This window comes from Peromyscus californicus, unplaced genomic scaffold (genome assembly GCF_007827085.1).
Source record: "Peromyscus californicus insignis strain IS unplaced genomic scaffold, ASM782708v3 Scaffold_10__1_contigs__length_136768540, whole genome shotgun sequence".
Lineage (NCBI taxonomy): Eukaryota > Metazoa > Chordata > Mammalia > Rodentia > Cricetidae > Peromyscus > Peromyscus californicus.
In genome coordinates this window covers 131081607-131107631 of record NW_026294391.1, presented here as the reverse complement: position 1 = coordinate 131107631, position 26025 = coordinate 131081607, and the positions used below count along the sequence as shown (strand labels likewise).

General features: G+C 42.1%; 1 protein-coding gene across 9 annotated transcripts in view; it reads right to left on the bottom strand.

Annotated features, from left to right (window-relative positions):
- Mamld1 (mastermind like domain containing 1) overlaps positions 1–26025 on the bottom strand; it is a 128776-nt gene that overhangs the window by 22720 nt on the left and 80031 nt on the right. For 7 of the 9 annotated variants that reach the window (XM_052740670.1, XM_052740663.1, XM_052740636.1 and 4 more), the window contains 2 exons: positions 18037–19860; positions 15937–16047 (listed from right to left, as the gene is read on the bottom strand). In XM_052740670.1, coding sequence (XP_052596630.1) covers positions 15937–16047; positions 18037–19860 — 1935 coding nt within the window. The remainder of the gene's footprint in view (positions 1–15936; positions 16048–18036; positions 19861–26025) is intronic. The other 2 variants (XM_052740679.1, XM_052740645.1) reach the window with 1 other exon arrangement.

Below are 26025 nucleotides of genomic sequence, written 5' to 3'. Positions count from 1 at the left end.
TCATCCTTGGCTACATAGTGAGTTGGAAGCCAGCTCAAAAAAATATAAAGGTATCTGAAAAAATTATAAAGGTGTTCTCACATGTAAGACCTGAAATTATGAAACTATTAGAATGAACATAAGGGGGAGGTTCAGAAAATTAGAATGGACAGTTTTTGGGGTTAGGATCCAAAAGGCAAAAGTAGGCTGTGGTGATATTTTATTTGTGCTGAAATGTGATATTTTATTTGTATGTTAATAAATAAAGTTTGCCTGGAGATCAGAGGTCACATAGCGAGCCATAAACAGAAGTCAGGCAGTGGTACCACACGCCCTTAATCCGATCACATGGCAGGCAGAGTCTCTGTGTGGTCAAGGACACAGCCAAGTGTGATGATACATACTTTTAATCCCAGTACCAACCATAGAGAACTGGAGGTCTGTGTAGACAGACAGTGACGAGGAAGTGATGTGGGTGGGCTTAGAGCCAATGAGAAGGCAGAACAGGAAGGCAATAAAAGCACAGGTTAGATAGGAAGAAGCTCTCTCTGGGGAAGCTACTGCATGGTGGTAAGCTAAGGCTAGTCGTGGCTATTCACTATTTCTCTGGTCTCTTCAGCTATTACCCCTGTATTTGGCTCTGTGTTTCTTATTTAATAAGACTGTTTAGAAATTTATCTATAATAGGCAGAGTATTAAAATAGCTTCAGCATAGCAAATGATCAAACAGTATGCATATGTACATCTGATATGGGGCTGAACTTAAAAACACAACAGAGACAAAGCAAAACAAAACATTTTCTTAAAAACAACAACAACAACAACAAAATAACAACTGAGAAACCCGACGTCCAGCTAAATAGACCATTCTCCAAGGAAGAAGTACAAATGACCAGCTGGTATTTGGTTCAATATTACTAAACATTGTGAATCCAAACCATAATGAAATATCACCTCACTACAGCCAGAATGACTGTTATCAAAGAGGCTAAGGAGAACAAGTGCCACAGTAAATGGAAGAACTGGAAGTCTTGCACATTGCTGGAGGAAATGGTAATTAGTACAAACATTATATAAAACAATATAAATATTCCTCAAATTTTTGGAATACAGTTACTGCATCATCCAGCTATCCTACCACTAGATGTACAGCCAAAAGAAATGAACTTAGTTATGTTGAAGAGACATCTGCGCTGCCATGCTATTGTAGCATCACTAATAATAGTGTCCATCATCAGATAAATGGGTAAAGAAAATACAGTATACATCTGCATGGAATATCTTCAGCAAGTAAAGGAATGAAAAATTATTTGTGGCAATGTGGGTGGAACTGGAGATTATGTTAACTGAAATAAGACAAGACCAGAATGACAAATATTCCATGGTCTTACTTGTACAGGGAATCCCAAACAGATGATCTCATTGAAATAAGAGTCAAGTGGCAGAGTTATACAAGGCTGGGGAGAGTAAGGCTGGGGAGGGACCAGAAAAGGTTGACCAGTAGGTATAATTTGTATTTCTATAGGAGCCCTAAGGTGTTCTTCAAGATAGTTCCACATCTTCACGTGGTATAATTTGGTATGCTCCAGTTAGAAACCATGTGTTTTAAACCAGTACAAAATTCTAGAGTTCTAAATATCAAAACTGGAAGGGCTCACAGGGATTGTTGGTAGTGATATTGTGTCCCCCAATATATTGTGCACCCTACAGAACAGCCACTAGATAGACATAGAGGCCAGAAAATGGTGGCACACACACCTTTAATCCTATCACTTGGGAGGCAGAGATCCATCTGGATCTCTGTGAGTTCAAGGCCACACTGGAAACAGCCAGGCATGGTGACACACTCCTTTAATCCCAGGAAGTGATGGCAAGAAGCAGAAAGGTATATAAGGTGTGAGGACCAGGAACTAGTGGCTTTTAAGCTTTTAGGCTTTTAGCAGCAGTTCAGCTGAGATCAATTTGAATGAAGACTCAGAGGCTTCTAGTCTGAAGAAACGAGATCAGCTGAGAAGTTGGCAAGGTGAGGTTAGCTGTGGCTTGTTCTGTCTCTCTGAACTTTCAGAATTCACCCCAATTACTGGCACTGAGTATTTTTTTTTTATTAATAAGACCATTTAAGATTTGTGTTACAATTGTTCACCCTAGAGGTTTTCAAAGTAGAAGAGTTGGAGCAGATGCAGCAGCATCCCTTGGAAACCCATTGAAAATAAAAATTCCTAGGTCCCACATTGTCCTATGGAATCAGAAATTTTAGACGTGGGACCTAGTCACCTACATTTTAACAAAGTAGTACAACCCCAAAGGAGATTGAGCCTCAGAGAAGCAAGAGGCAACTGATCCTGCTCAGCAGAGCTTCAGGGATTATGATTCAGTGGACACTCAATGTTGCTTTTCAATTTCACCTTTTCAAATCAGAAAATTGATGGGAATGTCGTCCTGTATGCTGTGAATGTGTGTTGCTCTGATTTGGTTGGTAAATAAAATGCTGATTGGCCAGTAGCCAGGCAGGAAGTATAGGCAGGATAAGCAGAGAAGAGAATTCTGGGAAGAAGAAGGCTGAGTCAGGAGATGCCAGCCTGCCATCCAGGGAGCAGAATGTAATGGCACACAGGTAAAGCCACAGAACACATGGCAACATATAGATTAACAGAGATGGGCTGAATTTAAATGTAAGAGCTAGTCAGGGGTAGGCTTGAGCTAATGGCCGAGCAGTGTGTTTACTTGGGTCTGAATGGCTATGGACCAGGCAGGACATAGGAAAAACTTTCAGTACAGAAAATTTTCCTTTTTTATCCATATTCCTATTCCTTCTCTATTCAGATGAGCTTGGAAATTAAGGGTCCTTGGAACACAAGGAGACACATACAGAACCAGTTCTGAGGATGGCACATCCCTAGGGTTTCTCAATTGGAGACTGAGCCCAAAGGGTAAATTTGATTTCCATAGGGTTGAGCATTTGGGAAAGTGAGATCATGGCAAAAGGGAGTGAATGCATCAGGACAGTCACTAAGACTGACTGCAGCAGTACATGGTGGCTGGTAGGTGGCCTATTCATCATCAAATATGTCTTCCTTCTCTAGATTCCTCCACCCATTCTCATTCAAGTGGTTTCACCCACTAGCTTCATGCCCAGAAAATGTTTGGGAGGAGCCTTATCCCACCTGAGATTCTAGAGGTGGGGCATTCAGTTTTGCTGACAGAAAGCTGCATAGTATGCATATTATCCTTTCTAGCCAATAAATCCCTGAAGTCCAGGGACATCTGAGAAAGAATTTCCCTTGTTCCTCTGACTAGAGACTAGAATGGGGTTCTTTGAACTGGGGGCAGGAGGAAGGGGGCAGTGCCTGGAATTGCAGACAGCTACAGTGTGCCCACAAGGGGGAGCTAGCTGTAGGAGGAGGGAAGGTCTAAAAGATAGTTACACATCTCTGGTGACAGGGTTAAGCTGATGATTTAGAGCAACCTGAAGCTACCCAACTGCTGCACTTTCCCTCATAGGAGTCAGTAAGATACATTTTAAATTAATTATTAATTATTTTTTGTCTAAGCCATAGTGAACTGGTTTGTCTGCTACCAGCAATTGAATATATTCTGATAGACCACCTAGCCTAGCTCCTCAGATTTCTGAGTTCATGAAGTCTGTTCTAAACTACCAGCCTTGGGTTAAAAAACCATGTATGTCTCCTATCCAAGTGCCAACCAGGCCAGAACCTGCTTAGCTTCCAAGATCAGATGAGACAAGGAACATTCAGGATAGTATGTCTGTATACAAGACCACTTTATTTCTAATGATGAAGACCAAGGCCTGTATAGCCTTGCTCAGCCTGGAGTCATGTTTCCTTATTCCTTAGGCCAGCTCTCTTAAAGAAAAATGTAACACACCTGCAATGTCCAGCACGTAAACATACCCAAGTGTAGATCAAATATCATCATCTTGGGCTCTTCATTCAGATGACTAGTTCAGTACTCAAACTCTTAAATTTGCATTAGTAGAATGTGATGCACATTTGAAAAGCAACAGTATAGTAAAACATTAAGAGTCGGGATCATATTCAATTCTGATGCAAATTTCAATTTGTGTACTTTGTGGGTTTTTGTGAAGAAAATAATTGATCGAAACTGGAATTTATCTATAGAAAACAGGCCGTGTTACCTCCTAAGAGCAATTTATTGGAACCAAGTTCCTGAATTTTAAAATCCTTTGAAAAGTCCAATAACATACCAGAAAGTCAAGATTTGATTTCAGAGAAGATAGTGGAACAAAAGCCTATAGAAGGTCTTACTAAGTAGTGTGCTGATGACTCTAGAGCAATCACAAAGGTTCATTCCCTTTCTCTGTTCCTTTGTCCAACATTGCATCATCACTTTAACTACTTGGAGAATAAAGAATAGATACAAATAAAATAAAGAGTTAGAGAGAAATGCTTATCAGTCTCTCTCTCTCTCTCCCTCTCTCCCTCTCTCCCTCTCTCTCTCTCTCTCTGTATGGTGGGGTGTTATGGACTGGAACTGGCAAGGCAGGGCAGATGGAGGATATGGTTGCTAACCACCTAGAGAGTTTCAGGAGGGTGAGAACAAAACAGATCAATGGGAAAGAATAGGGGGAGTCTCCTATTCTCTTCTCCACTGCACCAAATACACTGGGAGTGTTTTGTTTGGTCTAGGCCAGTGGTTTTGAATCTTCCTCATGCTACAACCCTTTAATACAGTTCCTCATGTTGTAGTTACCCCCAACCATAAAATTATTTTCATTGCTACCTCATAACTGCAATTTTACTACTGTTATGAATTGTATTGTGAATATCTGATACACAGGATATGTAATATGCAACCCCTCTGAAGGGTTGTTCAACCCACAAAGATGTCATAATGCACAGGTTGAGAACCACTGATCTGGTCAATTTGTACCTACTCAGAAGATCTTCCCTTAGTGCCCTGTATTTAGGTCAGAGTCAATCAGTGTCAAAGAATTCATGGTGGAGACAATTGAAACATCTCAGTTGTCTTCAAATCTTTGAGAAGCTCTGAAGCCTCAGGGAGGACATATGGAACTAGAATCTTACTCAGCTGATCAACTTCAAGATATTGTAATTTGTCTTAAATTATTCATGGAGGAAGAACCTCAAATCTATAGCAAATAGCAACCTATCTAGGTCTAATGAGTCACAAGTCAATTTATGGCTTGGAGCAGGATCTTTGTGGAAACTTGTAAATTCCTGAGGTCTTGCCACCACTTAAAATTTTACTAACATAGTTTTATTAATAGTTGAGCCCTTGGTTATAATCTGATCATATCTAGTGTGGCATAATTCCTGAACTGGGGAAGCAGTTGGAGAAAGAGCTTGGTAGAACAGATTTCTATGACTCTGGACTGTTGCTGATTGGTCAATAAATAAATCACTGATTGGCCAGTTGCCAGGCAGGAAGCATAGGCGGGACAAGGAGGAGAATAAAGCTGGAAAGTGGAAGGCTGAGTCAGAGAGACACTGCCAGCCGCCATGATGACAGACAGCATGTGAAGATGCTGGTAAGCCACGAGCCATGTGGCAATGTATAGATTTATAAAAATGGATTAATTTAAGCTATAAGAACAGTTAGCAAGAAGCCTGCCACAGCCATACAGTTTGTAAGCAATATAAGTCTCTGTGTTTACTTGATTGGGTCTGAGCGGCTGTGGGACTGGCGGGTGCAAAGATTTGTCCTGACTGTGGGCCAGGCAGGAAACCTCTAGCTACAAATGGCGTCCAACGTGGTGGCAAGAGTTTCCACCTAAAAACTGAGAAAAAAGATTTTAAAATGGAGCTAAAAACAGTTCCTAATTGTCTCTCTCAAATGAGCGGCAGCTGCCAGTTTGAGCTACTGGCGGGTTCCTGGCCTGTACGCTCGACCTGCAGTATGGCAGGAATGAGGCCTCTGCAAGTGGCACATTAAGCTGCATGGTGGATTTAGACTTTGCTAGTATAAAACAAAAAAAGAGGTTTCTGGGCTACACGCTGCTTGGATAAAAGCATAGACCCATGATAGCTCCCAGAGCTGCCAGTAAACTACCACTGCCATGTTGGGAAGCTGAAGTGGGTGGAGCCAGCAGCTACAGCTGCTGCAGTTTAAAGCAATTGATTCACAATAAGACAGATTCAGAAGTAATAGTTTACAATGTGTGTAAAATATACGTAGGCTTGAAAGAGACAAAAAAGGTGATATATACAGTTATATAAACAAATACAAAGTTTTAAAAAAAGTCTTTAAAGAGACAATAAAATTAATATAAAAAATAAGCCACGTAAAGATGAATACAGTTTGTAAGCAATATAAGTCTCTGTGTTTACTTGGTTGAGTCTGAGCGGCTGTGGGACTGGCAGGTGACAAAGATTTGTCCTGACTGTGGGCCAGGCAGTAAAACTCTAGCTACACTGGACCTCCATGAATTCAAAGAGAATGTCTATGGTTAAACCATTGCTGGAGACTGCTCTTTTAACTCCATTTGACTTCTTTGATCTGTATTGTCCTAAATATGGCAATTAATAGAGAACTAAAGGAATTCAGGCCCCTTATTGAGGATGGGGATGAAGAAAGGTAAATCCTTGTGATATAATTGGCCTAAAGAATATGTTTCCAAATTAAAAATTAATAAAGCAAATGAAAGCAATTAGCAATGTAGCTGTCAAATGACCAAAATAAATGAAAACAAAAATCCAGAGACAAAATTTTCACAAGAAATCAGTCTACTCAGAAAGTAATAAAAATAAATGTCTTATTATTTTAAATTCTATGGTATGAGCTTGCTATTGTTTGAATGCTGAATGCTGAGGGCCCTGTGGTAGCAGCCTGATCACCTGATCATAGCATGTGGTGCTATGGCAGAGGTTGTGGAGCTGTTAGGAGGTAAGGCCTAGGGGAAGGAAGTTAGATCATTGGGAGTATGTCCTTGACTCCCAATATCACTGTCTCTTTGTGTTTCTTTGCTTCCTAGCTGCTATGAACTGAAGAGGTTTGGTTAAATATGTGTCTCCAACCACATTGTTCTGCTTTGCCTATGGACTGAGAAGTGTGAGTCAAAAGAAATCCTTTCTTCTTAAAAAGTAACAGAAATCTGACCAATACAAAGCTTATCCAAGTAGAATCAAGCCAGTATCATTCTCTTGTGGTGTGTGGGGTGGAGGGTATATGTAGCCATACCCAAGCTGACCTTTAATTTGTGATCCTCTTGCCTCAGTCTCCCAAGTACTAGGATTACATATGCCCCCATGATCAGAATAGCTAAGTGTTCTTACTAATTTGCATTTTAAGCCTAAGAAGAAAGAACATGTGCCAAGTAGTATTTAAATCATGCTCACCTGATCCTGTGCTAGTCAGAACCAAACAGCAGCTATGGACACACTGTGTAAGTGGAGACCACTGACACACAACTCACAAGACTGCAATTGACTGATTTATACCAGGAGGCTCAGTGGCACCTTTGAGTGGTATGAATAAATCTTAATTGAAAAAAAAAACAATTATATAAGTGGCTTGAATTCCTAAGCTAGAATCTTTTGGGCTTTTCTTATCATATGTGACTGTCACTGTGGTATGCGAAATGGCTATCAGAAGTCTTATAAACTTCATTAACAACAGTGATAGCAACAATAGAATACCCTGTACAAAGGACCACTGGAAGCATGACACTGTATTTGTTGGAAGTTGAAGAGATACACATATTCAGAGATTACACAAATGCTGTAGAAGCACAAGAAACACAACTAGATCACAAAGATGCATTGCAGTCAGTGTCCTTACACAAGGTGGCAGAAATGTTTCCTCTACCCAACGTGAAAACAGCTGAGTTCATCAAAGCTTCTAAGACTTGGAGACTAAGAGCTTCTATCAACAATTATCCCAAACCAACTATCCAAATAGTCTCAAGAACTTAACATTTTGTGAAGGCTAGCAGATGCACTTCAGTCACTGGTTCATTCCCTCCTCCTTACATTCTTACACTTATTTAAAGGGTCACATTTTTTTGCTCACATTCAAAGCTAGGTAAGATATTTTCCTGTGGCTGAGGGGTAGTATTGAGTGGGGCCACAGGTAAGACACAAATAACTCTAAAAAGTGGAAATCACCAAACCTCCAAGCAGTCAAAACTAAAGGTGTTGTGTGCATAACAACCAGACGTGCCAACTTTCTACAAGTCATTTGAACTGAACATTTATCAGAGGCTCTTGTTTCTTACTTCATGTGCCAGTGGCCAGGCACTGGAACCTATTCTCATTGTAGTTGAGATCCCTAACCTTTGCCAGAATTCTATTTCAAAGCCCTGAACTTGCTCATAGAAAGTCAATCCTGGATGAAAAGTCATCACCATTTTCTATTGGCTCCTGAATTATCTAGAAAACTGCTGGCCTTTCTGATGTTTCCAGACTTGTGGGTACCCAGAGAGCAAATGAAGCATATAGGGCTTCTCATCCTATTCAAAATCAGTGATGATGCCTTTTCCTATTTAAGTCATTTCTTCGCACCTCCCATGTTGTTGTTTCTATAAAATTTACAGAGAGTACCAGTCATATTGTTTAATTTGCCAAGAAATATATTGCTATGCACTGGCCATGTGCAGTAACTCAATTTCATGTGATTAAATTACATGTGCTCACTACAACATGATTTGTACTGTAATGAGTAGACATCCACTCACTTCTGCTCCTAAGCAGGAAAATGGACAGCCAGCTTGATGTTATTTTGATACTGCACATTAATAATTGTGGTGGTATTGTGTTCCTCAAAATATTGTGTACCCTAATAAACTTATCTGGGGCCAGAGACAGAACAGCCACTAGATACAAAGGCTAGAAAATGGTGGCACACACGCCTTTAATCCTAGCTTTTCAGAGGCAGAAATCCCTCTGGATCTCTGTGAGTTCATGGCCACACTGGAAACAGCCAGGCATGGTGACACATGCCTTTAATCCCAGGGAGTGGCAGTAGAAAGCAGAAAGGTATATAAGGCGTGAGGACCAGACACTAGAAGCATTTGGCTGGTTAAGCTTTTAGGTTTTGAGCAGCAGTTCAGCTGACAGCCATTGGGATGAGGACGCAGAAGCTTCCAGTCTGAGGAAACAGGATCAGCTGAGAAGTTGGCCAGGTGAGGTTAGCTGTGGCTTGTTCTGTCTCTCTGACCTTCCAGCATCCACCCCAATAACTGGCCTCAGGCTTGATTTTATTAATAAGAACTTTTAAGATTCCTGCAACAAATAATATTGGAAAAGGTTGCTTTTGACTAGTGGAGGATTAACAAGTGTTTTAAAACCGCAAAGTATTTCCTTTTCAATTTTGCTGTTTTGAGACACAGTTATGTGTCACTTAATCATAGAGACACAGAAATGTGTTGCTAGGTGATTTCATCATTGTGGAACAACACTGAGTGTACTTATACAAATCTACATGATATATGCAGGTCAATCACTCTACTGCGGCATTGTGATGCAATCAAGAGACTCAGTAAACAAGAGATAAGCAACTGCCAGCATAACATGGCAATTGCTCTACTGTAAACTTCTTGTTTATAAGTGGTAAGAGCATACTCAAACACGAAAAAACTAGCAATATAGCCATTTCTTCTCACTATAAACATGATGTATTGAGTACACAACTGCACATATTCGTTTATTGGACTGCCAGTGAAGTTGGTTTGATCATCCCAGCATCACCACAATAATGTAATGCTTTCTGACAGAAATGGCTATGACATCAGCAGATGATAGGAATTTCTCAGCTCCACTATAATCTTAGAGAAACACTCTTATACATTCAGTCTGTGTGGTCAGAAATATTGTTTTGTGCTATACAACCATATGTGATATAACATCAACTATCTCAACCTTTTAAATTGTACAGCCCTGTGGCAAGGAGTTCTTCCACCAGTATGTTGTAACTGTCATCATTGTCCATCTGCAGAAGTTTCTCCTCTTTGCAACTGAAACCCAATGCCTTCCATCTTTGTGAGTCTCTAATCCGCATGTTTTCCAATCTAACATGCAACTCCCCTGCTTCAACCAACTGCTAAACAGGAGCCTTATTGTCTACTTGCTATCTTAGGAGCTGCTATCTATGTTGGATTCAGGAGTCAGCAATGCATCAGAACAAGACTGATATGAGGAATTCCCTCATATTCCAAAGTCTGTGAATGCTCAAGTCCTTTGAATAAAATGGTAGTATTTCCATAGATTCTATATACATCCTCTTATACTTTAAATCATCTCTAGATTACTTTAATATGTAATACAATGCAAATTGTTGTGGAATATTTGTTTACACTGTGAAGATGTGTCTTTTCCAAGGCACCTTCTGATTGGTTTGATAAAGAGCTGAATGGCCAGTAGCTAGGCAGGAAGAGGTTAGGCAGGATTTCTGGGAATAGAGAGGACCCTGGGAAGAAGGGAAAGATGCCAGGAGACATAGAAACAGGAGGTGCAAGATAAAAGAGAGGTAACATCACATGATAGAACATAGATGGGTTAATTTAATAAATTAATTTATGGTTAATAAATGAGTTAATTTAAGTTATAAGAGGTAGATAGAAACAAGCCTAAGCTATAGGTCAAGCTTTCATAATTACTAAGTCTCCATGTCATTATTTGTGAGCTGGCAGCCCAAAGGAAACTCCAATTACAGCAAAAAATCATGATATTTTGTTTAGGAAGTAATGACAAGAAAAAATGTATGTGTTCAGAACACACGGATTTTTTTCCCCAAACACTTTTGATCCATCATTGGTTTAACTTGAGAATTTGGAGCCTGCATGTATTCAGGGCTTACTTTAGTCTATCCTACTGCTCCCTTCAAGCTCAAAAACATCCAGGTCAGAGTAGTAGGAGCTTTTTAAAAGCAGATCAAAGTTATGGGCTCTGCCAACCTCAATGAGATATAGTCTAAAGTTACAATAGATTCAGGCAAGGTTTCCATCTGCCTGTGATTTATGATCCTGGTGGATCTAAAAGGGGAAAGTTTTAGGGTGGAGCATCATTACCAATACTCAGAAACACAAAAGGAAACTGGGAAAAAAATGATTCTTGGTAACCTTAGTGCTAAGTTTTTGAGCATAGTTGTTATATTTCCTGTCAATCCAGAGTGGTTAAAACACAGCTGTTCAACACTGAGGTGTCAGTGATCAATTTCTCCAAATATAATGTCACAGTGTGCCTAACATTTATCCTCTTACGGTAGCCTCCCAAAATATCTGCCCCAAACTAAATAGATTTGTAGCTCAGTTTGGTCATGTTAGGTATAAAATAAGAATGCTCACTCAGAAAAAAACATGTTCATGTCTGGTAGAGAAGATGCTTACAGGTCAAGCCTGGGCTCCAACCAGAGGCTCTTTGAATTCTGACATGTGTCCCCTTCCCCACACCACTTCCTTCATCTGGACAATCTAGGCCCTTCCTTAGTTATCAGTTGACTTATCTTAGGCAGCCAAAAGCTTGCTCCCGAAGGCTTCTGCTTTTGCACTTCACCAGAACTAACCTTTGAAATGAAATCTATGCTACCCATCACCAGAATTAGTAAAAGAGAAAATGTAAAGAAACTTGCCTGTGAACATGTCAGGAAATGCTACCCTCCCCACTGAATGAGGGAAAAAAAACAGCAGCAAAGCAAGTGGAAGGACTTGAAAGCCCAAGGTGACAGGCCCTTCTTCCACAAGTGGTGCATCTGATTTGATAAGAGGGGTCATGTCTTTCAGCAAGTTAAAGGTCACTGCAAAAATGTTAATGAGTGATTCTGAGAACAGGAAAAGGTTAAGTTTCCATCTCTTCTGACTGCAGTCTAAAATGGGCTGATGTAGCTTTCATTGCAGAAGGAATTCTCTGAACCTCACTGATCATTTTTGTTTTCAATGGGAGGCCATAGTTTGAATGCAGATAATTTAAGCTGAACTGTTGAGGGGCAGTAATTAGAGCTCATGCACTACTAAACATGAAGTCCAAAGCAAAAGAAGTCTTGAGGCTCCACAGATACTCTATGTAAAGGTTCTGGGGTATGAGTAAGTGGTGAAGGAGAGAAATGGACAAGGAGAGACAATGAGCATGCTGTACTTAATCCCTATGGGTCCTGGCCAAGCCTAGAGATGGGCGTGGGTTGTTCTGACCTTTACTTTCCCCTTTGTGTACATACCCTCAGACCTATTTGGCCAGTTGAGGACCTGGTTTCCAAGTGACATGTAGCCCCATCAAGCTGCCCTCTTCCTGCCCACCTCAAGTCATCCTGGAGTCACATTTTTCATTCAGTATCTACATGGCTGCCAGTACCTCAGCTCTCTGTGCTTAGAAGAAAATGACTTGGCTTTGAGTCCAACCCTTTGGCCCTGTTGGGAGCCCCAGGGCCAAAGTCCTTGCTCTGTGCATTCCCCTTTAGGTCTTGGCCCATGGGTGGATTGAGGAGGAATCTGCCCTTGCACATATTGCAGACCCAGTGTCTCAGGGAGGGCAGATAATACTGCCTTCATAGTTGCTAGGAAGCTACTGCTTCCTAAGCAAAGGGGATGTGACTTCTTGTTGAATATATAAAACAGACTTGGCCCAGTAAAGGATTAATCCAGTCTTCTCCTGGGCAAACTGGAGTCCCCTTTCTCCTGCTCAAAATATCATGTGCTTCTTGGTACATTTCACTGCAGTTGCCCTCTTCCGTCTGTGCCTCGCAGCCTGCCTCAAGGATCAGATTCCAGAATTTTCTGTTCTTAGTCCAACTGGCTGCCATCCACATCCCTCCTCCTCATGCAGTCACAGTCCTAGCCATGCAGATCTGCATGGGGCAGCAAAGCACAGGTGCAGAAGGCACTGTGGCTGGAGGCTGCCTCTTGCTACCCACATACTTGCATAGCATTACTACCATCTCCTGAACAGACTTGTTTTCCTCTTTGGGAGTAAATGTGAGTTCCATTCTCCAGTGACTGATGGCAAAATTGAACTAAGTCCTAACCCTGATTGACAATTTGGGTCTCACCAAATTAAAAAGCTTCTGTGCAGCATAAAAAATAATTAGCAGAGTGAAGAGACAGACTGAAGAATGGCATGGGATTAACATGCAAAATATGTAAACATGTTAAAAAAAAACCTAAACAGAAAGAGCAAATAATCTAATCAATAATAGCCAAATAAACTGAACAGTTTTCAAATGAAATACAAATAGATAATGAATACATGAAAAGATGTTCAATCTCTTTAGCCATCAGTGAAATGCAAATCAAAACTACATTAAGATTCCATTTTATTCCCAGTCAGAATGGCAGTCATCAAGAAAACAAAAAAAAAAAAAACCAAAAAACAATAAATGCTAGCAAAGATGGAAGGATGGATATACCCTTAAAATCTGTTGGTGGGATTGCAAATTAGTGTAGCCACTATGGAAATCATGATAGTTCCTCAATAAATTAAAAGTAGATCTTCCAGGCTAATGAAGCACTTGCTTAACATGTGTGAGCCCCTGGGTTCAATCGCTAGTAACACAGAAACGTTAGTAAAAACCAGAACTTCTATGTGATTTTGACATATCATTTCTGGGTTTATACTCTGAAGTATTAAAGTGAATATACAACAGAGATACTTATATACCCATATTTATCACGACACTATTCACAATAACCAAGATATAGAATTAGCTTAGGTGCCCAATAACATATGAATGAAAAAACAAAAGGGGTCATATGTGCACAGTGGAATATTATTCAGGTATGAGGAAGAATGAAATAATTCCATTTTCCAGAAAACAGATGTAACTGATCATGTTAAGTGGTATATGAAAGAATCAGAAATACAAACATTACAATGTTTCTTTGCTCATAAGCAGAATCTAAAAAAAAAGGTCATGGAAGTATAAGGATTATTAGGGAACAGGAATGGATTGGTGGTATTGCAGGTGGGCTAAGTTAAGATTATGGAGGTGAATAGGATCAAAATATGTGCAAGTAGGAATATGTCATAACGACATCTATTATTTTGTAGAATTAATATGTAGTAAGAACAAGATGGGACAAATTAAGGTTGTCTGTCAGGGGAATCTCTCCCTAATAATTTTGTGTCCCTGTCTTTTACTGTAATTTGAAGTCAAAGTAGCTCTAAAGGACAACTTTATATTGTGAGTTTGTGGCCAGTTTTTATTTGGTGGCAAAATTTGACCTGGACTTAGTTAAATTTTCATATTTCTCCACTGGAAGGGGTTGTAGCATTTTTGGTATTACTGCCATATTACATTTCTCAAGTTCCAAGTGTTCACCATTAGAGTCTCCCTTGCCGACAGGGGTTTCAGATCTCAGGCCACAGCCCATACTGGTCCTGTCTGAGTATACTCAGGTCCTGAGCAACGTATCTCTCTTTCCTTCTTCAGTTCTCTATGGGATGGGTGCTGATCCTTTCTGTATTTTTAGTTGAAACTCTGAGGGTTTAGGGAAATTTGCTTCTGGCTTTGGCTCACTCAATGTCAACAACTGCTTTGGATTGGAACCTCAGCTCTGTGTACATCCAGTGCTCTTGCTTGACTTGTCACACTGAACTAACAGATGGCATTTGCCTTGTAGCTTAGGTGGAAGGGATGGTCTATATAAATAGAATCATTCATTCTACTGGTAAAGTAAAATCTCTCAAGTTGAGAAACACAGAAAAATGAGCCTGATTGATAGACAGTTAGAGTGGGCATTACTGCTTTCTTAACTGTTTGTTTCTCATCTTACATTAGAAGAAAACATTCCTTTCAAAAACTGAGCTCCAGATTCACACACATCTCCTGTCTTCCCACAGTAACCATGATAGAGGGGAAGGGCCACCAAGCTAACAAAGGACATGTCATCAGGTGACCATTGCTTCTACAGACAGCCTGACTGCTGCTAAGGTGAGAATCATGCACTTCCTGCCTTTAGGGGTTCCATATGGTCTTACACCAGGATACCAAATTTTGCTTCAAACACTAACCCCTTTCTTTCTTGTTTCCTCAGGAAGAGTGACCAAGCTGTTTCAGGGCCTTACAGTTGTGGGAGAGAGGCCATGAAAAAGGGAGCTGTTGATACATTTTTGCCTAGAAGAATGCTATTTGAACAGAGTACTGGGGAGGGCATGAGAGTGCTCAGGAATTTGGAATGGGGTGCTTACAAAGTGAATATGACCCTTTGCCATTTCCATTGAGTCTAGAATGAGAAAACTCCACAAGGTGCACAAGCCCCATAATTCCTGGCAACATCATGGTAAAGACAGAGTTGGAGAAGAGCTGCTCATATTCTGTCCTGACCTAGATGTTGACTTGGAGACAATGTCTTCAAACCCCAGAGGACAGATTTAAGGGCTCAAGTACAACAGACAGACAGTAATATAAACTCCTTTTCGCTTGGCTTTATTCAAAGAGCTTTAGATGTTTTATCTCATTTCATCCTCAGTCAACTACTATTTCCCCATTTTGTGGATGAAGAAATGGGTAAGAAGGGAAGGTAGGAACAGAACATTCTGGAGGCAGTGCCTCATTCATGGGAAGATGAGCACAGGTTCTGTAGCCAGATGCTTTGCTGTCTGATTTGCTGTGTGACTGGGCCACTCTGGTCACGTCTCTGTGTTTTTTTCTCAACACTGACTGGAATGATAAAATCCTCTACCTCTGAGGATTAAGAGAAGAGACAGGTGAGTGAAGAATTCCATGCCTGGCCCTATGGGTCTATATACCTTGCTGGGAAGATAGCTCATAGTAGAATGCTGCTGGAAGCCAAGTCTCTCTGTGAGGGAATCTCTGGAGCTTTTCTGTACTTCTAATCCTTGGAGGGCATGGTTGCTTGGTCTTTCTCCTAAACACTTTCTCCAATCCCACCTTGGTGACCAGCTAGGCATAGTTGTCATGACTTCAATCATTAAGCATTCCCCCCCTAAGCCATCTGAGCTGGCTCCTTGCGAACACAGTCAGACTACAAACATATCCCATTGCAGATAAGAACAAAACAAAGTGGCTCACAAGGTTAGATGGTGGCACATGTCCATGAGTGCTAGTGAGAGAGTTCCACTGCTGATGCTGGTGCTCCAGCCAGAGAGCCGCAGTAGTCCACGCACAGCGATGGCAACAGTCCTATAATGACATCAAACCATAGTGCTCCTGAGCTACAGATAAGGGCTCAAGCCCCCAGGTGGTTGCCCTGTCCTGCTTGCTATGTCTGTCTTCATGCCACTCAACCTAGCTACCAGCCACCCCTTTGGAAGTTCTCTCTACTTCATGTACCCATCAGATAGCCAATTCCATGTTATCAAGCACTGTACTTGGTTGGGCTCCATGAGATTTGGGTGAAGTCTCTTTCTAGGAAGCTGTCATGTATGCCCTTGAAAATAGGGTCACTTCCTGATATGCACTTCTTTCCACAAGCAATCTATAAACATTGTCTCTTTGACTTCTCTCCAGAGCAGAGAGGCCCAGCAGAAAGTAGAAGCACTGGGGACAGTCAATGCTTCCTGAAGGGATGGAGTCTGAGCTTGAAGAAGCTGCAGAAGTTAGACATGAGAGAAATGAAAAGGAAGCTAGACATAGGAACCATCAGGGACAAAGGCTAAGAATTCTGAGCACTTCAAGGTTATAGAGTGAAGTACAAGGCAGAACCTCAGAGGCTCTGTGTCTGAAGAAGTATGTGGAGTCATGTTATGGCCCTCTGGGAACTTCTGAACAAGTGGGAAATACCATCAGGACAGCATTCTAGCAAGGTACTTCTTAGAGTTAAATGATGATTTATTGGGGGCATTGGTTAAGGGTCGACTGTGTCAGCTCATACAAAGAACCAATGAATGGAAAGATGCATCCTGATTGACAGTATTCTATAGGAAGACTTTGAGCCCTGCTTCCTGGTAGCCATAGCTTCATGCAATATCCTGTGGCTGATGTCTGATGATGATACCATAGACTGTATCTTAAAGACCCTGGTTTTCTAGCTATCTGTCACTCCTCCCCATCCCTAGCTCCATCTTTGCATCTAGCTGGCATGTCTTTCTCATCCACTTGGATGAAGCCAGCTGCCATATTGTGTGATGCTTGCTAAAGAAGACTGTGGCCAATAAACAGTTCCTGAGGTCCCTGTGAAAAGCTGCTTCCTATCAACAATGCCATGAGTGAGTGTGAAAGAAGCTCCTTCCCCATGGAATTTGGAGATGACAGTGACTTTCTGAGAGATTCTGGGCCTAAAGAACCAGCTAAGCCATGATGCCTGACCTGCAGAGCCTGTGAGCCAATATATGCATGAGGTTTGGAGTTGACACTTTGGGGTAACTTTTTACACAGTAATAGATAATTAATACAGGCAAGGATCAGAGCAAAGAAAAGTGGGAACAATGATAGATACCACCAAGGAGAACCAATTGCATTTAATGATTCAAAAGACTGTAGGCAAAGAGGGAATGTAAGAAAAAAGTAATCTCAAGAAGAGAGATTTTGGGGCAAGATGTTCTGGCTTTAAGCTCCTGCCCTGGCCCTTGCTAACTGTGTGACTCTGGGCAAGTCATCACAACTTTCTGAGCCTCAGTTTCTGCCTTTGTAGAATGGAGATGACAACAGTCACTACTTTAGAGGTGTCTGTCTTAGGACCAGCCTCAGTATCCAGCACAGTGATGAAAGACACACTGAGAGTGCTCAGCAGAAGATTGCTGGGGCATTTCTAGAAGGTTCAGCGATCAGTTTAATACCAGCACAGACAAGACCCAAGTGCTTCAGTGTGATTGCCTTGCATCCTTCAAAGCATTTGTGTGTCCAGGCATATGACTCAATCCAAGGGAAACAGTCCATCTATAGATGTCTGACTTGTCCTATCTGACTCCTTCCCCTGGGCACAGATTATGGATGCAGCTTTCCTCCCAGGAGAGTTAAGAGAACTGATTAGGCCCTGGAACCATAATTTTGGCCTCATAAACACTATACTTAGCTACACACAATTATCTGACTTACATAGACTTTTCCAGGGTCAAGTTTGGCCTCAGTGAGGATAATAGCTTGGATTTGCCTGCCAAAGCCAGGTTTGCATAACATATCACATAGTTCTTATTTCCCAAAGGAGCACCACTAGATAGGAGGTGGCCTTACCTGTCCAGGCAGAGCAGACATGGAATTAGAGGTCACCATGCGCTGGAAGCGCTGGGGTTGCTGCATCATCTGCTGCAGGAGGAATGTAGACTGGTCAGATTGCTGCTGCTGTTGCTGCTGCTGCTGCTGCAGCCGCAAGGTAGCAGTGGCAGTAGAAGAGGCAGTGGCAGAAGGAACATGTGCTGGTGTTGCCTGAGGCAGGTAGTGGAGCAGCGATGGCTGCCTGGATGAAACAGGCATGGAGGTTATCTTCTGGGTGCTTGGCTCAGAAACAAAATGTGACAAGGGCTTGGTGTTGCTAAAGGTAAAGGGCTCAGGTGCTTCTGGACTGGAACTTGCCAGGCCCTGCTGCATGATCATGCTCAGGGTTTTGGGTTGTTGGCTGCTGGTCATAGGCTTAAAGATTGAATTTGCTTGCTGTTGCTGCTGCTGCTGCTGCTGCTGCTGCTGCTGCTGCTGCTGCTGTTGCTGTTGCTGTTGTTGCTGCTGCTGCTGTTGCTGCTGGCTTAGCAGATTGCTGGTGGGGGTGAGGCTCCTGATCAGAGAGTACTGTGGAGTGAAAGACTGCTGTGGCAAGCCGGGGCTGGAGAGATTCTCAGGGCGGTAGGGTGGGGATGGCCCTGGGGTGCTGGTAGGCAGAGCAGATATTAGGTGCCCCTGAGGGCTTTTGACAGTAGAGGACACCAGATTGGCAAGAATGGAGCTCTGGGGGCTGAATTGTGGCTGCTGACTGTGAGGCAGACCTGTGAGCTTCACTGGAGCATAGGGCAAGGTGGGCCCAAGGACAGCATTGCTGCTGGGGGCCATGCTGGAGAGTAAGGCATTGGGCGAGCTTTGCACAGCACTGTCAGACAAGCTATTGGATGACATGCAGGATGCTGTGAAGTTCTGTGGGCTGAAAGGTGGTGGTGGTGGCTGTGGTGGTGGTGGTGGATGAGGTGATGGCACCGGGAGGTAAGGTGGGGACAGAACTGGAGGAGGCAGACTTGACCAGCTGCGGTTGGAACCTTGTTGTTTTGTAGCAGATCCCTGCTTGCTGGCTGCAAGAGCTTTCAGCTGGTGGGCATGATGCCACTGAGGCACAGATAATGGAGGCAAAGTGACAGGGAGCATGGTCTGGACCTGGTTTTTTACCTGAGTCTGTGCTGTTGAAGAACTGGGTGAGACTATCTGCTTACTGGTGGAAGGAATGGAATAGCTGATCCCTGTGGAGGAGGGCAAGATTGGTAGAGATGTGCCAGTGACTTGACTGCAGCTAGATGCATACTCCTTGCTGGATACAAGGTTCTCCATATGTGCTATCTGAACTGGAGGCTTGGCAGGAGGGCCAAGGGGGGTCTGGGGGTGATGTAAAACCAGAGGTTCTTCTGGCTTGCTCCCCAGAATCTTCTCAAGGTCAAGATCATTTGAAGAAGGCTCTTGAATTTTAGTTAGTTCCTCCAGCAGATCTTGAAGCTCCTGGTCTACAGCTGGTATACTGCTGTTTTTCTCATAGTAAGGAACAGCATGCCCTTTCAGCCCCGTGTCTTCAGTTGATGACACCCCAAATGGTGAGCCCATAGCACTGCTATTCACAGAATTATTGTCTAGAGGATTATTCTCAAGGAGTAATGACTGGCCAGCCACTCCCAGATCTGCAGAGCTAGGATTCATGGTTAATGTGGGCATCTGCAGCTCTGTAGAAAGGGAAGTAGGGTGGGCACCTGGGCCCATAGAGAGGGTGACATCTTCAAGGCAAGGTCTCTTGATTTTATTAGGGTAACCCCCATCAGCCATGCCTGCGAAGTGGAAGTTGTCTCCTTCCTGTCTTCTCTTGCTGGTTCCCTGTGTTTATGAGAGGAAAGAGAGAGAGAGAGAGAGAGAGAGAGAGAGAGAGAGAGAGAGAGAGAGAGAGAGAGAGAGAGAGAGAGAATGAGAGAGAGAGAGTATTAATTTAATGAAAGGTTTCACATATTAATGTTAATGCTAGGAAGCCCACGTATAAAAGAGATCTCTCAGTTTAGAGTTACACTTGTCAAAAATCATAAAATTATGGTCTATTTTTAGAAGGATGTATTTTGTTTTGTTTCTTTGTTTCTGTGTCTCATTTAAACAGTCCTGTTACATTTCAAATAAAGCAATATGTTGTCTGTATACTAAACAGGACTGAAAGCCACACAAAGGGTATTCTTTGTGCACCTAAAAGGGGAGTTCAGGGACTATACCGAAGTCACTAAATGAATTTGCTGTCAAAGGCAGGCACTCAAGAACAAACTAGAATTAGCTGAACAATTTCAATTCTTACCTATATACAGATAACCAAGTTCTGAAAAAGACAAACCATAAAATGAACATTGAACTTCTAGGTTGCCTCACTATCTTGCTTAAATGTATCAGGGTGTGCTGATAAAACAGAAACCAACAGTGTCAGAGAAATAGAAATGCAAAGGAGCTGCCTAAGATATATGTTTAGGAGAAAGTTCATGATTTTGAACAGCCACTGTTGTCATTATTCCATTTAGTTTACACCCACATACTCTTTCCACATGCACACACATGCACTACTTATATACATACAAAAATAACTTGGATGAACCAACAATCTTTTAGAGTGGTCACCTTTGAGGAATTAACTGGCAATTCTCTTTCTATTCTCTGAATTTCTGTATTGTTTGTTTTTAATGAGAAAAACTTGCAATAAAAGAAAAGCTCAAGTATAAAGTTATTTAAATAAGGAATTCCTCTGTGCAGATGCATCCTTGGGTTGGGGAGATATCAAACAACAGGAAGAGGCCCCACTGTGGGATCGGCACCTTGGGAGAGCTGCCCATTATATATAAAAGCAGTCTTCAGGAGCAAAGCAACACTTTGTTTCCCTGTTTCAGATTCTTATCCATGATTCAGTCATGTTAATAACCATGAGTTTTCTTTCAGTAGGTAAAGAGAGAGGAGGTGGAGGCATGCTTGTGAGAATAAGGATAGGATGCTGATTCTGGAAGCCCCTCATCTGCTAGCAGGCTAAAGTCATGGCTCTCATGGCCAAGTGAACATCAAAGTAAACTCCCTAGAGCTGTGTGCTTCAGGCCTTCCTGTACGTGAGAATCACTTAGAACTATCTAGATAGCCAGATCCTCCCATAAGAAATCAGCTATCTTAGTTTAATCCAGGGTAGGGCCCAGGGAGTGGACAGAGGCAGCATGGCATATGTCCCTGGTCATCAGGTAGATATAGGGAGGTCTTACCCTTGCCATATAAAGTCTCTGGGCTCATTTTATCATGTGAGAAATGATGAGAAAGTGCTCTCAGGTCCTGCTGCTGCTCTCTTGACTGGAACGGGCAGACTATATGCTAAATGTAGGGCCTCAAAGGGTTGTGACATTCCTAATGCAGATCTATAAGAGCCCTGAAAATTAACTCTCTTCCAATAGCAATGGCTACCCCTCAGGAATCAGGTAGGGCTTTCCTTGTATTGCCTATCCAGTGGATCAAGGCCAGATGAAGGGTGAGAACCAATGACCACCTGGCTGCCTCTCAGTCTATTATCTTCAGCCACCCAGACAGTAGAACACTGCATCATCTTCATAGAAGGACCTAACTACTTTGAGTAAGAGGACTCACACATCCTTGACTTTTCTGAGATGTTCATGATTCAAACAAGGGCATTAGACCTGTTGCCAAATTCATTTGAGGACTGAATACTACAGGTTGGGCAAGACTGGTTGGGTAGAATAAAAGGCCTAGCCAGTCTTACATGCCCAGTTTCCAATCAAGGAGCCTGGTTGAGGTTCAGAAGCTGTTCAGGAAGCAGTTCACCGAGTTTTTGGTCTACAGAAAATACAGTAAATAAATAATAAATAGCAATTGAGTGAACCAATGGACAGATGAACCCAAATGCCTTGGCACATTGTGAACTTGGCAATTCTTTCAGTCACTTACAGAGCAGCCCACAAACAAGTCCCTCAAATTCCAAACTGGTATTTGGGTCCTTCAATATTCTGTCAAAAAAGCCAAAGAAATCTGATAGGCTTAAAATAGAAATGTCTAAAATGAATCAATAGGTGTTCATATAGTATAGACCTCCATAACCATCCCTTTGCAGGGAACCCAGGTTAGCAACAGTTGGGTCCTACATTCTACTTCAAGGTAGCATGAAATACACAGCAGTTTTAACAATAGTGAAATCTATACACACAAATAAGTAGGCAAGCAGATGGTAGGATTAGGTGGAGGGGAGGGGAAATGAAACTATAAGCCTGGAATTCTGGCCAAGTGGGTCTCTGAAATTCACTGGCAGGACACCTAGAGCTTTTCCTTAGTTTTTGGTCTGCCATGAAGCTGTTGGGAATAAAGTGTCAAGAATTGGGAAGGTAGACATTACTCCTGGACTTGAACAGTAACATAAGTGAGAATCTGTGCGCATCCATCAAGCACATCCACGCAAGTGGCCCCCACTCACTCCTGTCTGAGTATTCATTAACAAAACAGATCACAGGATACCTCCTTGGGGTGCCAAGGGGTATCTCATGCTGCTTAGATCTGATTCATTAAGTCCATAGCCAGTAGCTGCTGGTGCTTAGCACAGTGAACACTGAGGGGTATATAATGAGGAGGGAGTCTCCCCTTGGCTGCCCTCAGGCATGTCTCCTGAGTACTTCCCAACTAACTAGGTTGCCATTTTGGTAGAGGGGCAGCCATAGGCTCTTCTGAAATTTTGCTTTTCAATAAGATCTACCTTTGGTAGAGGCTGCGCAGCTCTGTGTTTGGGACTCAGTGTTAAAAGCTTTCAATATTCAATCAAGGGGCATCAAGGACAAGAAAAAACAGCTGTATTTCCTGGGGAGAGCTCTGCTTCAGTCTCATACCATCTGCTCTCACTGAACATTGGGAACGTTGAGATATGGCAACCCATTATTTTGTGTATGTCTAGGTGCACATGTGTGCATAATAGGACTGGGTTTATAGGAAAGGAGAAATTAAAGCAAATACCTGGATAAGTACAGATGCACATATAAATATCTATGAATATACTATCCATTTCTATTTTTAAGCATATATCATTTGCATGTTGGTTTGGAGCAAAATATTCCCATAAACTGAAGCTGAAGTTTCTGTGGGACAAAGAAGTTTATCAGCTTTCCCAGACTTGCAAGACAAGCAGCTCTAGAGATTCATGGGTGGTTAGGATAGGGTGCTAATTGGCTTACAAGAAAGGACCGCAATCTCTGTTACTAGATGGTTTAGAGCATGAATCTTACCCTAGAGATAGGGATTTGTTAATGCCATTGCCTTGCCCTGCATCAGAAGAGACTGAATGCTCATCACTAGATGCAAACATAGGCTCCTACTTCCAATTGAAGACAGGACATTTCCTTTTTTGGGGATGAGGGCCAGATGATTAGGCAGATGGTCTCAGAGTAGCAGTGGCTGGCCTTCATATACAGTCCAGGCCAATGCAGCAGGGAGATGTTGGTATACATTGATTCCATGTGTGATTCTGAAGAAACCCTCTCTAGCTGCTGTGGAGCCCTCCACTCTACACAATGCTTCAATGCATGACTCAGTTGAATGATATGAATTGTGTGGAGTCTTCTGACTATTCAACCTTTTACTACTGGGAACATGTGACTGAGATGTAGCCAGGCTGCATAGCCAAGGAACCAAGAAAATGTCCATTTGCTTCAGTATTTCAGAGAGACAACAAAACATGGAAGGCATCAAAAGGTGAGGTAAAAATGGCTCTAATATGTACCTAGGCAGTGCTTACAAATGACAGAAGGCCCTTCATCTGTACAGTGACAGGAGTAGTGGAAGACACCCTTAGGCAGTAATTCTTAGACATCTTGCAAGCCAGCCGAGTTCACACAAACCATAGCCTGGTAAGTTGTCAGATTCCATCATTGTGCTTAAACGTCTCTATGCTGCTCTGGGCTGTGACAGACTTTGTCTCCAGCTTTCCACACACACACCCCCCCCTGCCCGGACACCACTTATAGAATAGACAAGTAGACTGGCCCTAACTTTATACCACAAATCCCTTCTGAGGCTTCCTATTTGACTGATGAGTGCATGTAGGATGGGTGGTATCAGATCTCTCCCTTTCCCTTTCTCCTAGTCTACTCATGCCTTCTTCTCATGACTACCACCTTATTGGCTTGATATCCTGATGCAGTGGTGGACCCTCAGGTAATGGTAGACACCGTACTCATATTGGTAATATAATTGGGAATGAGATAGTTGAGGAATTCCCTGGACTGAGACTTGTTGGTATGAGCAGCATTTTAAGGAGATTCCTAGTGTATTTCAGAGACTTGATACCTGTCAGAGCCAGGCTGAAAGAGTATAGATCCATTATCAACGTGAGAACCATTATAGAAATGTTAAGTGCCAGGTTGTCTTTAGTTAGTGTGTCTGTGGAGAAACCATGGACCATGCGGTGTAGCTCTAAAACTCTGGTTGTGACTAGGTGAACATGGAAGCACCAACTCTTCTTAAGCCATGATCTGGTAGTCCTCTGTGTGCTGGCACCCTAGCGACTATTAAATTATATTGCTTGTACACTAAAACCCCTTGAGTTCTATCTCCTCCAGGCCTCAAAAGGATAATCCCAACACCAGGTGCTCTTCCTCAGAGAACTCATTTGACTTGAGCTCTCTCTGTATGGAGCAAATTCCTTAGCTGGGCAGAGGCATAGCATGCTTACTGAATAAGCCCACTTTAGCTTCTAATGACCTGGAGAGATATTGAACCTAGTTAGATTTAGGTCCAGACTTGGGAACTCTAATACCATCAAAGCAGAGGCTTGAAGGGGACACAAGGAGCAATGGTCTATCTAGAGGACTTTCCTTTTTCTTGTAAATTGTGGTAAAATTGACAAAGTATGGAATTAAGTTTTTAAAAAGAGAGTCTCATAGGCTAGCTTGAAGCTAACTATGAGTCAGAGCTAGACTTGAAGTCATGATGATCCTCTTGCCTCAGCCTTCTGAGTGGTAGGATTATAATTCTGAGTCACCACACCTGGCTGAAATGAACTTTTACTGAAGTATACCCTTCTGTGGTGTTTAGTCCATTCAGGATGCTGTTCAACCATTACCATCATATAGTCCCTCAATTCTTCTCTTATCCCAGATGAAAACATTTTAACCATTAAGCTGAGTTTCTCCTGTCTTCAGGCTCTGTAACCACTCATTTTTCTGTCTCTCTAGGCTTAGCTATTTTCAATATTTCATAGAAATGGAACTATACAAAATGCAGCCTTTTGTATACAGTTACTGTCCCTGAGCATGTTTTCTAGGTCCACACATGTTGTGGCATCCATCAATACTTAATTTTTTCATGGGTAAACAATATGTCATTGGATAAGTAGAGTACATTTTTTTCTATTCATTTATTGAATGATGGGTATTTGTGTTGTTTCTATCTTTTGGCATAATTTAATTTTTCCTTATTCCTGAGAATTCCATACATGTATGCAATGAAACATCACATCTACCCCCTCAGTTCCACTTCCAACTCCCCACATATCCTCTACAACAAGTCTTCGTTCTAACTTCATGTCATTTAAAAAATAGTCCACTAAGTCCAGTTAATGTTGCCTATATGTGCATGGTTATGGGGCTATCCCCAGGATCATGGGAAACCAACTAATGGCCACATTTTCCAGAAAGAAGGACTCTCCCTTTCCCAGCAGCTACCTACTTCCAATAGCTACTCAATATGTGGTAAGGTCCGGAGATCATCTACCTGTCTAAACTGGAACTGTACAGAGACCAGTTTTTGTGAGTTCATGAGTGTGATAGCCATGCCATATCAAGAAGACAGCATTTCACACCACTCCTGCTATGAACACTTAAGTACACATTTTATTGTAAGTTTGCTTTTGGCTTGGGGGAAGTGGAATGGCTGTGCTTAGCTTTCTGAAGACCCCCAAACTGTTGTTTCACAATCTAGGTCCTCTTAGAAACATCTACCATTGTGGCTATATGGGAAGACTGTAGGGAGGGCTCTGATAAC